This window comes from Fukomys damarensis, unplaced genomic scaffold, assembly GCF_012274545.1.
Source record: "Fukomys damarensis isolate Sample0158 unplaced genomic scaffold, DMR_v1.0_HiC HiC_scaffold_38, whole genome shotgun sequence".
Lineage (NCBI taxonomy): Eukaryota > Metazoa > Chordata > Mammalia > Rodentia > Bathyergidae > Fukomys > Fukomys damarensis.
In genome coordinates, this window is record NW_022900950.1 from 36,886,167 (window position 1) to 36,900,131 (window position 13,965).

General features: G+C 39.2%; 1 protein-coding gene across 5 annotated transcripts in view; it reads right to left on the bottom strand.

Moving 5' to 3' along the window:
- The window catches only part of Stard13 (StAR related lipid transfer domain containing 13), a 223,522-nt gene that overhangs the window by 16,392 nt on the left and 193,165 nt on the right, over positions 1–13,965 (bottom strand). For all 5 annotated transcript variants that reach the window (XM_010623914.3, XM_033759866.1, XM_010623913.3 and 2 more), the window contains 3 exons: positions 8,533–9,890; positions 7,009–7,182; positions 5,725–5,884 (listed from right to left, as the gene is read on the bottom strand). In XM_010623914.3, coding sequence (XP_010622216.1) covers positions 5,725–5,884; positions 7,009–7,182; positions 8,533–9,890 — 1,692 coding nt within the window. The remainder of the gene's footprint in view (positions 1–5,724; positions 5,885–7,008; positions 7,183–8,532; positions 9,891–13,965) is intronic.

Below are 13,965 nucleotides of genomic sequence, written 5' to 3' on the forward strand. Positions count from 1 at the left end.
TGACTCACAAATATTTTTCCTCACACAAGTTGGTATTATGCCACTTGAGAAGAATTCCTATATTTTTTTTAATAGCAGAGAAATATTGATTAGGAGCTATGAAGAGTGTTTGTGTTTAAACTGTCGAACACGTTCCCCTTTTGTACTTTTGTATTCTGTTTCAGGGCCTGATACAGAGCCACATACATCTCAGGGACGTTTCCTTTGTATTGTTCAGTTTCCAAGTCTCTTTCTCATTTTGGCACATATTGTTATTTTAATTATTTTAGACATGTCTGGAGCTCTCCAGCTGTAGGCTCTGAGGTGCTTGCTCTGACTTTGAGCTCAAAGGATGTCTAGAAGGTTGTCAAGGATTTATTTGTTTTGCCTCAACTTTTGACAATAACCTTCCGGCTCTGTCTTTATTTTCTGGGGACTGTGGGAAGTTTCTGTGGATTTTTGTTGGATGTCCAAAAGGAAATTTCTTACTTAAACCTAGTGAAAAGAAGTCTCAAGTCAGAGCAGATTCAAGATATAGTAAGGATGGCGGAGGAGAAAGATGGAAAGAATCACATGAGCTGATAATAAACCAACTCTGGGACCACACTGCCTTCTGACTCTGTTATTGTTTTTATGTGACATCATTAATTTCCTAATGTTCAAACAATTTGTATTTTTTGACTAAAGATTTTTTTTAAGTAAAAAATGGAGAGCTGAAGGAATCCATTGCTTCTAGCAGCATACCTTATCACTGCTGATTAAAAATGACTCAGAGCTCTCAGCTTCATGATGAACAAGACCCTTTGAGGATAACCTGTCTTTCACTTGCCTCTGGATGTGTCACTAGTGGGTAGGTGACCTAGCAGTTATAGAAGACCCCACACTTGGCTGAAATTCTCAGAAATAAATGAGTAAGGAATTCCACAACTTCATTTTACACTGAGCCCTACAAATTTCATACAAGGCCCTGAAATCATCTGCCTTCAAAGCCTAGTTCAAAGATTCTCTCTAAAAAGAAAATAATGGTAGCCATCAGTGGAAAATCCACCTTCTTTAATTGGGGGAGATACAGAGGATTGAAGCCAGGGCCTTTTACGAAGTTACACCTCCAGCCCTTTTTTTATTTTGATTTAAGGTCCTACTAAGTCACCTAGGCTAGACTTGAATTTTGATCCTCCTGTCTCAGCCTCCCAGAGTGCTGAAATAATAGCCATGCATCGCTATGCCCGGCTGGAAAATCCATCTTATAAGCCTCTCTCTTACCCATGCTGTCTTTCTCCATTTAAGGATAAGAGAATGAGTGTTCTAACTTTATCTTTTCTCTTTTTCATCTTCCACCTAAAAAATTGGCTATGAAAAAGCGAAGGCTGGAGGTATAATTTAAATAGATGGTTCCAGAGCATCTCTCATGTTATCTGAGGTAGGCAATAAGCAAAGAGATGAACAGACAAGATTGGGCACATTCAGGGTGGTATGGCCATAGAGAGCAATGTGATGAACAGTAGCAAAATAGAGGAACGTTTTGCTGAGTACAAAGTATATCCCCAAGTATAATTAGGCTTTTAAAAAGGTACTGCTCCATTAGAAGGAGTGGCTGGGCATGAGTGCTGCACTAGAATTCAAATTTCATCTAAATAATATTAAATCTTCTCCTGGCATCCTATTTATGCTAATCCTTGCAGGGCTTAATGATGTTTATCAGGACTTCCATTTCCTCTTCTATAGAAATGTGCCCAGATAATGAAGAAAGGTTGGCTTTATTCAGAAACAGATTTATAAGAAGAGTGTGTAGCAAATTCTAATTTTGAGCACTGCAGGCTTTGTGTCTCACTGCAGTGATTTCATATTCATCAGGACTCAGGTCTAACCTATGCATCTGTGGACAATTGATTTAGGGTAGAAATAAAAGCTCAGACAACAAAGCAAGACTCCTCTCACACACTGCTGTGTATGAATACAAATGCTTTGTAATTGAAGGCTGAACTTTTCTATTTCATCTACAGCCATCTTTAAGGACAAAAATGGATACACTATGCTTCATCATATATAATGCAATGGTAAGTATGGGAGGTGCAATGCTGGCAATGTTTCATGGCTCTGTGAGGCTGGTCAACTATTTTTGATGAGTACTTATGTTCAAGATGAATGCTTAGCGTGAAGGAAAGGGACTGCCTCATTGCTGGAAAGCCTCCTTCCCCCAAAATCAAGGCTGGGACCTCTGGAAGAGTCTTAGATGGTGGTTTTCATCACCATCATGACTTAGAGGAAGGCTGTTTGGAGATGTTCTGGTCTTCTGTGACTCTGAGGAGATTTCAAGGCCCTCTGCTGACCTGAATAGTCTTAATTTCAACAAGGCCCTATGGACAAAGAAGATTCATCTAGTGTTTCTCTCCTTCTTCTTTACCCTTGCTCTCCTCTTTTCTGATTCATTAGCTTTCATATGCTTTTAAATCTATAGGACAGTCTTTGTTCAGTGCCTGATTTTCTGGGATTTTTCTTTGTTTCTCTAGTTTCCTCTTAGGTCCTCTTATGTCCTTAACACCTTTCTTTTTTACAGGGACCAGTGAGATGGCCTCTGTGGTGTGTTGAAAAAGGGAAAGGACTTATAAGGCAGAAAATCAAGCCAGGATTAAGCTGGGAGCTGTCCACAGTGAAAGACCTTTTGCTATCTTTTAGATTCATCTTTGTTTCTGATACAATGGATGTCTTGCCTTATTCACTTTGATTACATTTAGAATAAGTATTTAAATCCTTGAAATTAATCTTTTTCCTAAAAAGCTTTGCCCCTACAGTTTTTCGGCATGGAATTCTTCCAGATTAAAAAAAAAAATAGCTAGGAACTTGAGAGATAAGGCACTGGAGATAAGCCAATGCATGAACGTTGAGGACAGTTTGATGTCTACTCTCCTTTCTATTTATATAACTTTCACTCTCTACAACATTTGCCTCAAAAGGATACTGGACCCATATATGACAGTAATACCGGTGCTGCACCTCATTCAGAATCCACAAAGGACGGGAATGGCTTATAGTCTACACTAAATACTGGGTAGTGAGTACAACAGTGGTATTATTATTCATTTGTTTGTTTGTTTTTTTGGTATTAGGGATCGAACTCAGGTCCTTGCACTTGTGAGGCAGGCAGTGGAACCACTGAGCTAAATCCCCGGCCTATTATTCATTCATTTATACCCAACCTTGTTCAAGAAGGAACTTAAGGTGACTTATAATGATCTATAAAATACAATAAGATAACTAAATTGAATTAAAGACAATAGAAAGTTATAGCAAGAAGAAAATAGATAGAAAAGTATAACTGAAACTAGGAATGATACTGATGTAAATATTAATGTCAAAAATTCACATATATTTATTACAAGCAGAATACTCATTTAGTTTTCAGCTTTCTAGCAGCCAGTATAGAGAGGAAAACACACCCACCTGAATGAGCCTTGAGTCTATAATATAAAAAACAGACCAGTGATCCAAAAGAAACGCAGTGTTTTCAAGGGCTAAAGCCAGAACAAAAAAACATTCTACACCCCATTCTCACAGAAAGAACAGTACATGACATAATGAACAATATCAGGAACAAAATATTGACAACAGATCAATCTGTGTAAGTCCATCTTTTAAAGAATCACTTATACTGGGACAGCATTGGGCCAAAAGCCACCATGGAAAAGTAATTCTAACAGTGAAGTGGAGGACAGTGGTTTAAAATTTAGACTCTTGAGTTGCCAGATTTACAAGCAAGTGTTAACTCCATCCCAGAGACCAGGTGTTAACACTGCCCAGGGTGGATACAGAATTAAATAAAGCAAGGAAAGCAGAACACTTAGTACACTTGCCTCAAACATGCTGGGCAGTTGAGAAAGGCTCTTGTTGAATTAATGGTATAGATAGACTGCATTTTCTTTAGGCAGACTTAAACAACACCATTTTCTATTAATAGAATTTTTGCTGATAAGCATTAGTTGGCTATGCTTTTAGTCAAAAACATTCTCTATGCTCAGGGAAAGGGAGAAACAAAAACTTAAAGGGGAGGTAAGTCTGTGTACACTTTTACAAATTTTTTCATGTGTCTGAATCAAAGGCTACCTTCCACAAAACACAGTCTTGGCTCTTTATCAACAAACCAATTAAAATATAATTGAAACCAGAATTTTGTGTCAAAGAACATAAAATACTTTTAGGATTGAAAAGAGACCAGAATGGATATTTCCAGATATTCACCAAGCCTACCTCTGAAATTTCCACTCAGTGAAACACATGTAGAACGTTAACTCTGATTAATGTGTATCCTTGGTAGAATCTCTAAAATTTAAAAGATACTATATATAAGTAACCAGATTTATCAGTTTGCTCTGTTGGGATGTCACTCGTAAGTCAATTATTGGGGCATGTGCCAAAGATGGGCATTCTACTTTTAAAGTAGTTTGTTGTCCTTCTTTCTGGAAAATAAGCAAGCTAGTAAAGGTATTTCTCAAAACCCATCACCATGACAACACCAACAGCTACCCAATGTCTATTGAGCAAAAATGTGTATTTGTCTTTTCTCCAGATGAGAAGTTGGAATGGTCAAAGGGGATCATGAATTCATTTCAATCAAAGATAAATTCAATGAAGCTGTTACTCCTATTTTGCTCCACTGAAAACGGGCACTTAATTCATCAAATATCATCTTATTTCTAAGTGTGTTCTTGGTTTTGGTGTCTCTGCAGGCATCAGTAGCCAAGATCTTTCAATTCATATAGTTTAGTTCATTTCTGTCCACTTAGCCCAAGACCAAAGGTAAATCTATAAAAAGTGCAAATAATCTCAATTTGGTATAGATTCATCACATTCCATTAAATAGTATTATGAACAAAGATCATTTATGGAATAGTTTCCCCAAAATACCCTTGTTCCTCAAGGCTGCAATTTATGAAGCAGGAATATGGCTTTCCTTTTGAACAGAATGTCCAAGAAACTATAGGGATGGGTGTTAATCTGAGGGAAGAAAAGTTTTGGTTTGTAAATTACAAGATGAATTTCACTCTGGGTCTAACCACAGTTCATCATCATGGTGGTCCCTAGACAGTTTTGGAGGTGGAAAATGATCTCTGAATATTTTGTCTAACAAAAGCTTTATAATGAACTCATTAGATAAGGGGACAATCATTTAATTGGCACTGTTATCATATTTTACTGGCACATTTTAAAAAGATATAAATCAGTCTGTCTTTGGTTTAAAATTTCTTGGTCATGTGCTGCTTCAAAAATTAATAAAAGGAGAGACATAAAAACCGATATATTTTTCTTTCCAAAATAATATAATAGGGATAGAATTGTGCTGTGAAGTCACTGGTTTCAATGAGGCACTAATTAGAAAGCAAATGTAGTAATTGCTTATGTCCCACTTTCTAGGGTAAACAAATTAAAGATTACATTCAAACTATTAATATTAACTTTCTGCAGTCATCCTTGGGTGTTGTTTAAGTAGGAGGAAACATCTCAAATATCTTCTTCTTTTTTTTTTTTTTGGTACCAGAGATTACAAGACATGTGGCAGAACCACTGAAGTAGATCCCCAGTTCATCCTCAAATGTCTTGACAAGAATGTAGCCTAGTGAAATTAAATTTTCAACTGTAAAGAGTACAGTGCCTTTTGTTTTCAGTGAGACATGCCTTGCCTGGTACTGCACAGGTTGACTGTCTGGCATTTTGTTAATCTAAGCCCATGTTTAGGATTTATAGCCTTACCTGATCGAGACAATTGCTGCGTAGGTAGATCAGTGCTTGCTGAATGCTTTGAGGCAGAGGTTGTCCTGATCTCTGGACATGAACTATGAGAGGAACACCAAAGACAGCTTTGTCTTTATAATCAGGAACTTTCATCCTCTTCATAAACTTTGGCACTGACCTAGAAATCACAGAAACCAGGTCATGCAAGGCCCCTGGGGCACAATGCAGGGAAAGGCTGTGGAAGAAAGCGAGAGGGAAGCCAAGCTCTCATTGCAACACCCCACAGACACAGAGAGAATTCAACGTTTTCTCTCCATTAATCACACTACAAGGTAGTTCTATGCATGGTCTCTGCTTGCGTGTTATTTCTATTAAAAACCATTATTCGTGTCAGCAGAATGTATTTATAGCTCTGTTTTCAAGTCAAGTGGATAACTTTCCAATTTAATTGTGACTGATACATCCTTCAAGTGTTGAACACAATACCACAGAACAAGATAAAACATATGTAAAATTATACAAGGAAGAAGAAATCTGGTTGGGGTTGGGGGAGAAAGGTGAGGGAAGATGAACCACATTTCTTGTTTTCTAGAGTCGGTTGCCCTTTTTAAAAGGGAAATTTAATACACAAGCATATACTGAATTGGCCACACAATTCATAACCTTCTAAAATATTTCTATAAAAGCACCACTGATCCTTCTATATACATAATTCATGACAATTACTGACACATTTTGTATTTTTCATTTTCACCAAAACATCTACCATAGGTCCATATACAAGTTCCAACCTGTGCTTCTGTCAGTTCTTGAATAGCAAAGATTTACTGTTGATATTCTAGTTTTTATTTGTCAATGAGGGTTTGAAAGTATTTGAAAAATTAAATGTGCTCTGAACAAATTAATGCTTTAAATCATAAATTCCATTTTGGTCCAGAAGGTGCAAGAGACAGATGTTGGTCTGCAAACTGCTAGAATTATTTTATGGCAAGTTTATTTTTAATTCCTCTGTTCCTAATCTGTGGCCCTTTACTGGTCTCTTTTTCTGTCTTGGAGCCTGACTGACTTCCTTGGAAACCAACCGAGAGAGACAAATAACGTAATGCTTTCTGCGGGCTGCATGGCACCTGAGCTGGGCAGCTCACAAGGTGGACCGAAAGGCTGGACTCTCGGGTGTGGGATTTCCTGCAGATGGAGTGCAGGCAAAGAAGAGATTCTTTAGACACAAGGGTGCACACACTGACGTTTTTGCAAGTGCACACCCAGCCCTGAACACACAGTCCCCGTAAACACGCTACACACCATGTCCAGCCGTGCTTGTTGGACATGGAGTGCTTCTCCATGATGGCTGTGAGGCGCAGCAGCGAGAAGCGCTGGAGCAGGTTCAGCTGGCCGGCGGTCTGGCTGCTGATGTGGGCCGAGGCTGGGGACGGCCGAGGCTGGTGCGAGAGCTGGAAGCTGTTCCACTGCAGCCGCCTGGAGCAGGAAGAGTATCAGAGAAGCCAGTCACAGAGTGGACTCGTTACTGGGAGACACAGGACACCTCCTGTGTGTAAGTGGCTCATCAAAACTGTTTCTGAGCCAAGAAAATCACAAAGCAAATAACTGATGACATAAATGTGCAAAATTCACAAGAGAAATTATTTTTTTTTAAACTGGATACATCTAGTAAAAGTCATATTAACTTTTTCATTATGGGGTTTAAATAAATGATAAATTAAGTTTATTTGTTTATTCTCAGATTTGTTTCCGAAGTGTTAAGAGCAACTGAGACAGTGTGAATGTGTATGTGTGTGAAACAGAGACAGACAGACAGACAAAGAAAGACAGAGATAAGGAAAAAGGAGACACACCGAAGGGAGAGGGAAAGAGACACAGAGAGAGACAGAGAGAGAGAGAGAGAGAGAAAGAGAAGGAACTTACTGCAGGAGTGTTCTCAAGCACTGGGGCTATAAAGCATTTCACTCTGCCTTTCATGCCTCCGTGCTCTAACTCTCAAATATGGCTGAGATGGAGCCAGAAGGTGACAGGCTCAGATGAGAACATATCAGTGACTCTACCATTAAGGCCTCCCACAGCCATTTTCTAGTGTGCTTCTCAAGTGGTCTCTGTAAATAAGTTCTTATATGGTTTATAATCAGCATCTTAAAGCAAAAATAATTTACCAAAGTACATGCCTTAGATCTCCTGTTTCTCATGGGGTTAAAAAAAGGTTCAAAACTGGAAGCAGAGACATTTTAATTAATATGTTTTGATGGGGTGGGAGAAGCCCTGGCATAGGAACTGGGTCTCATTTATCCACGATTCCCCATGTATGGTACCTGACATATGGCACTGCACATGAGAGACTCAAAAAAACTTTAATAAAACTAAAATCAAAATAAAGGATAGGACCGGGGATTTAGCTTGGTGGTTCTGCAGCCTGCTTTGCATGCACAAGGTCCCAAGATAGATCCCTGATACCAAAAAAACAAAACAAAACAAAAATAAAAACAAAAGCAAAAAACAAAAAAGAGTAAACAGATATGAATATGTGTTGACATGGATACAATTACCACATCTATACAAAAGACATACTTCCATTTGAGTAATTCAAAACCATATGTATCACGGCTGGGGATTTAGCTCAGTGGTTTTACCGCCTGCTTCACAAGCGCAAGGTCCTGAGTTTGATCCCCGGAACAAAACAAACATATAAAAAAACCCCATATGTATCATTTTGGGTAGTGTCAGGCATTTAGTAAGTGTCCTACCCATGTGGTTAAGGAACTAAACATTGCATAACTACTAGGATGAAACATCCATTCACAAAAGTGTGGCACCCACCTGTTTGGCCTGGTCAGAGAGGCCCCTACACCAGAATCCCTCCTTTCCCTGACACCTGTGGCCTCAGATTCATTCAGAGATGTTCCATCTCTTTCCACATCACTGGGTGTTGTCCGACCCTCTGAGACAGAGTTGCCTTCAAAATCTAAGGTGATCTGATTAGGAGATGGAAAGGGAGGCAAACCAGGTTCCCCAAGCAACATGTCATGAGATTGCAGTTCAGGCAAGACATTTTTTGACCAGTCATCCACCACCTCTTGGAGCCCATTGACGTGCTGCAGAATGTCATCCAGCTGAGGGAAGTCTTTCCCCAAGTCTAACAGGTCTCCTGTACTGGCATACAGATGGGAGCCAGGGACATTGTCATAGACACTGACTCGGCTTGCTCTGTGGCAGGATGCCATGAGCCTGGGCTCCCTTGTGCCAGGACCTTGTTGACTGCCCAGTGAGATGCTCCCAGTCCTCCAGTTAACCCCGTTGCTGTTATCTGTGGGTGACAGGCTTTCAATAGAAAGTGCCTTGGGAAATGTTCCTGGTTTGTGATCCTTGGGAATGTGTACAACCAAGTTCTCTTGGGAGTGAAACCCATGTGCGTGGTTTTGGCCTCCTGCATCCTGTAGTGCTGTCCCTGACAGGACATCCAAGTCCTCCAGGTACATGCCCCCACGTTTGTTGGCCTCATGGTGGCATTTCTGTTCCTTCAGGCATGGAGTGCTCACCCCACTGCTGCTATTCTCTGAGGGGCTGCTCTCTCCACTGGATTTGCTGGAGCACGGAAGTCCTTTTCTGCAGGCAGTGGGGGGTGAATTCTGGAGATCTCCATTTGGTACCTGGATGCACTGCATGGCCCTAAAGGACTCTGGCTCCTGTTGCAACACAGGTCCACTGATCACCAAGCCACCTGTCTGCCCTGACCCCTTGTGTCTTCCGTGTGCTCCCTTGGCTCGGAGCGTTTCCATGCGTTTCAAAAATGATTTCGCCCGGGTCCTGGTGGGTTTCTCATTCTTAGGGTAGAAAGGGTGGTTGAGAAGGTCCCGGGAGTTCTGTGGGAGGCTGCTGCCAACTAGGGTGGCCTCCAGCATGCCCGGGCTATCGGCACAGTACTGGCCAGACTGGCTTCGGTTGTCGCTGCCTCCACTGCTTTCGCTGTGAATGGAGCAGACCTCAGGCTCGCTCAGGTCTGTGAGGACACTCTCACTGCTGGTGGTGTTTCTCATCTTAGGGCCTCCCGGTGACCCATTTCTGTCTCTCCCAGGGAACAGCGTGTGCAGGTCGTCCACACGAGACCACCTGCGGCTGGTTCTTTGGAAAGTCCATTTGTTGCTGATACAAAGATCTTCCTCATCTGAGTCGTCACACTGTATAAAACATAAAGGAAGAATCGCATTTTCAGGGTGCTTGGCTGCAGGTGACCCAGGCAAGAATGGATCCAACTCCTATTCCCCTCTGTCTTTCTTTCCATTCACACAGCGTGTCCTGGGTGCCCCTGCCTGGTTTCTTGGTCTTACAAGCCCTCTTTCTCATCAGGAATAGAGGGTTTCTTCTCAACTTGCTAAGCTTACTTTCTTCCCATTTTCATAGATTTTTAAAAATTCTTACTAAGTTTTCTCTGACTGATTCCAATGAGGATGCAATTACCATCTGACTACAGTCTAAATATAAAACACCTGCAGTTCTCTTTTACACACACACACACACACACACACACACACACGCCCACATTCCCCCACCCTACTCCACACACACTCACTCAACCCTGCCATAAAGAGCACTTACTTCCCCAAAACCTCTTCGTTGAGCTCTAGGACCATTCTTTCAACTTCTCTCTTTGAATTTCAATGGTCACTTATTTCAAAGTTAACACTTTCAAAGTTGACTGTTACTGTATAGTCCCTGAATAAATTAACAGCAAAATCATCTACCAAAATTATTTATATAGAAATTTGGGGGTTAGTTTAGAGATCACATTTCCACAGTGTAGTCCAACTGCTGCTTTGCCTGACCAACCTTTCTGTGTTTCATCAACCCCAAATAGGAATGCCTTTGGCAGGACACACATGTGCAAGTTGCTATGTCCATCTCCATGGCTTTCCAATATTTTGATTCTGACCTCACACACTGACTTCACCTGTCTGGTTTCTACCTGAATTTCAAGCACCAGAGAGATGATGAGACTGTATTCCCTGAAGCCAGGAGTGGTCTTATGTATCCTTGTGGGTCCCAGGGGCCCAGCACAAATCCTGAACTATAACATGCTTCCAGAAAGAACTGAAATGTCAGCTCCTGGCTCTTCCTCACCATGCATATCACTAAGATCCTATGTGAAAATGACATTTAAATCTGTTCTCTTCCTTTATCTTCACTCCATTCTCTTAGTCCAGGCCTTCACCACCTATTTTTGGATCTATTACAGTAAAAATCTAGTCAGGATATTTGTCTTTAGATTTTCCCTATCCAACTTTCCACAGTGCTATCCAAACATGATCATATAAAGAAGCCTTCAGCTTTGAAAGCTTCCAACAAGAGCAGGGCCTGTATTTCCCTCTTTTGTCCATATTTATATCACCTCCAGTGCCAAACTCATAATAAATACTTGATTTTGATTTTTTTTGCTGGTTGAATTTACTTTCATCTGACTTTGACATCAAGTTCTAAGAGCTGGTGTAAAGGGCTAGTGGTAACAGGTAAGAACTCTGCAATTGTTTTCAAGTTAGCTTCTCTAAAGGAGTTTCCATCACATATAGAGTGAGATTAAAAATAAGCTTTGTCTCATAGATTTGCTGAAGGGATTAAATAAGGCAATGCATTTAGGAGTCCCTCGCTGTAGAGTATTTGTTATTTTAAAATATTTATTCATTTATCTATTGTTTTAATATATCTAACATTTACCTTAATTGCCCTTAACCTTGCAATATATTCCATTTTCAAAATAAAGGAAACAGATGTAGTAAGTATTGTTGGAATGTTCCATTTCTTATTTAATTGCTCAAAAACTAGATTCTGTCTGGGTTGGACTAAATTTGAACATTCAAGTAGAAAGTACAAGGAAGTACAAAATGAAAGTATTAATAAGAATTACATAGCTTTGATATCACAATAGGGGAATAAAGGTTTGATTTTTAAAAAAGTAGTATAGAAGTTTGATGAAAGAATTTAAAAAACTAAAATTTTACACAGGGAAAAAAAGGCAGGAGATTGGAATCATGAATCAAAATACACTTTTTTTGTGGTACTTTCTGCTTCTTCTTTTCCTGTGATTGATAACATAAAAACCAATACATGAGGGCTGATTATATACATGGTAATATAATAGATAAAGGTAAGGCTTGTTGAATTTTCACATCACATTTCAGGAAGCTAATGAGGTGAAATTAAGTAAGCATCTTAAAAACGCCCATCCAGCAAACAATTTTAGAGAAGGCGAAAGAAAGATCCACTTGTAAAGAAAATACAGATTTTTTAAGAAAGAGAAAGTATAATATTTAAATGTTGGTTCCAACTACCCTGTCAAACCTGGTTACTGATGCTAGTAAACCACATACTAGTTGGATTAGGACTATTTTAGATAAGATACCAAGCAGGGCTCTATGGCCTGGGGATAGAATGCTCTTCCTATCTGCTGAGATTGAAGAGCTTATTATGCTAACTTTGGTCAACAGGAAGATATTTACAATTCTACTGAGGCATGTGAAAGAGTCCTACTGAGGCATGTGAAAGAGTGGTAACTCCTGGAAACATAGCCAAATAGTTCAGGGAAATTCTGAAATCTTTAGGTTGTTTTACCAAAGCAATAAAAATAAAAACAAAACAAAAAAGAAAAGTAAAACACACCCTTTTCCTTTAGCACTCTCTGTATACAGTACAGTTATATCACAGTATATTTCCGAGTACCAAAATGGTTCTGTGTTTGTTTTCTCCACTAGTGAAAGATCTTTCAAAGATGGGACAATGCCACATGATGAGATACATTTTCTATCGCAAGTCAGGGTATACCTATGTTATACTAGAACAACAAAAAGTTATGTTATCATAAGTATCCCTGTTTGTTTGTATTCTCATATTTTATACAGGTTTGAGGATCTCTAATCCAAAACATTGAAATCTGAAATGTTCCCAAATCCAAAATTTCTGAGTGCCAACACTGACACAAGTGGACAATTCCACATTTGACCTCATGTGATACATAGAAAACTGCAAGTAATCTTAAAATATTGTATAAAATTACCTTCAGGCTATGTGTACAATGGTATATATAAAGTATAAATGAACTTCATGTTTAGACTTAGAACCCAACCACAAGATATCTCATTATGAGTATTCAAGTATTTCATAATCTAAAAAAATCCAAAATCTATATAACTTCTGGTCTGAGTATTTTAGATACTTTATTTGTAGCCTAGGCTAGTCTGTTTTATATTATTGGCCATATTGTTTATGACCCACTAAAAATGCAAAACAGGGCCATGATCTATGGTGTGCAAAATGTACTTTACTAGACTTTAGGTTCTTTTTATACATTTGGAGCTGAGCAAAGTATCAGGCCCACGGCAGACTCTCCAATAATATTTGCGATAGTATTCAGATTGCTTAAAAAATTATCAGATTTCATCTGTTTGGTCATGATTTTGAGGTTACAAACAATTTGTAATTATTTAGAAATGTAAAATGGAGCTAAGAATCAGATGTGTTTATGAAGTAAGGACACTCTAAACTAACTTTATTCTCCAATTTTAATAGTTTGGTAGATCATGCACATACTAGGGACACAGAATATCAGAATTTCAGCAGTGGACATACAGAAGACCCTCATGATACTTTTGTGGTTAGGATGGCCAACTGGGCTTGATGCTACCAGAATTTTGTTAGTTAATTGTTGAGCAAATCCATCAAGGAGTGGGATTAAAAGACTTTGAAGGCAACTGAGGGAGAGATCTGTGCAGGCCTCAAACTCATGGACATTTTAAGAACTTAAATGAGCCAGAACATGTGCTTTTAAAATATGAAGATGGCATACAATTATTCGCTAAGGGATCTTGATCTAGGTATCCTCTTTGAGATTCAGTTTTCTCAACTGTAAAATAATAATGAAAGCAATACACATCATGGCTAGCCTGTGGAATTTAGTGAGACACTGTCTCAAAAACAACAACAGAAGGGCTGGGGATTTAGCTCAGTGGTTCCGCTGCCTGCTTCACAAGCAGAAGGACCCAAGTTCGATCCCTGGTACCAAAAAAAACAAAAACACACGCACAAAAAAAACAAACAAAAAAAACTCCAGAAATAGCAAAAGACTAATTAAACTATTGACAAGCATCAATACAGGCTGAACATCTCTAATCCAAAAAATCCCAAATCTGAAATAACCTGGAGTCTGAGATTTTTGAAGGCCAGTGTAACACTACAAAAACATATAGCACACCACAAAAACTTTGT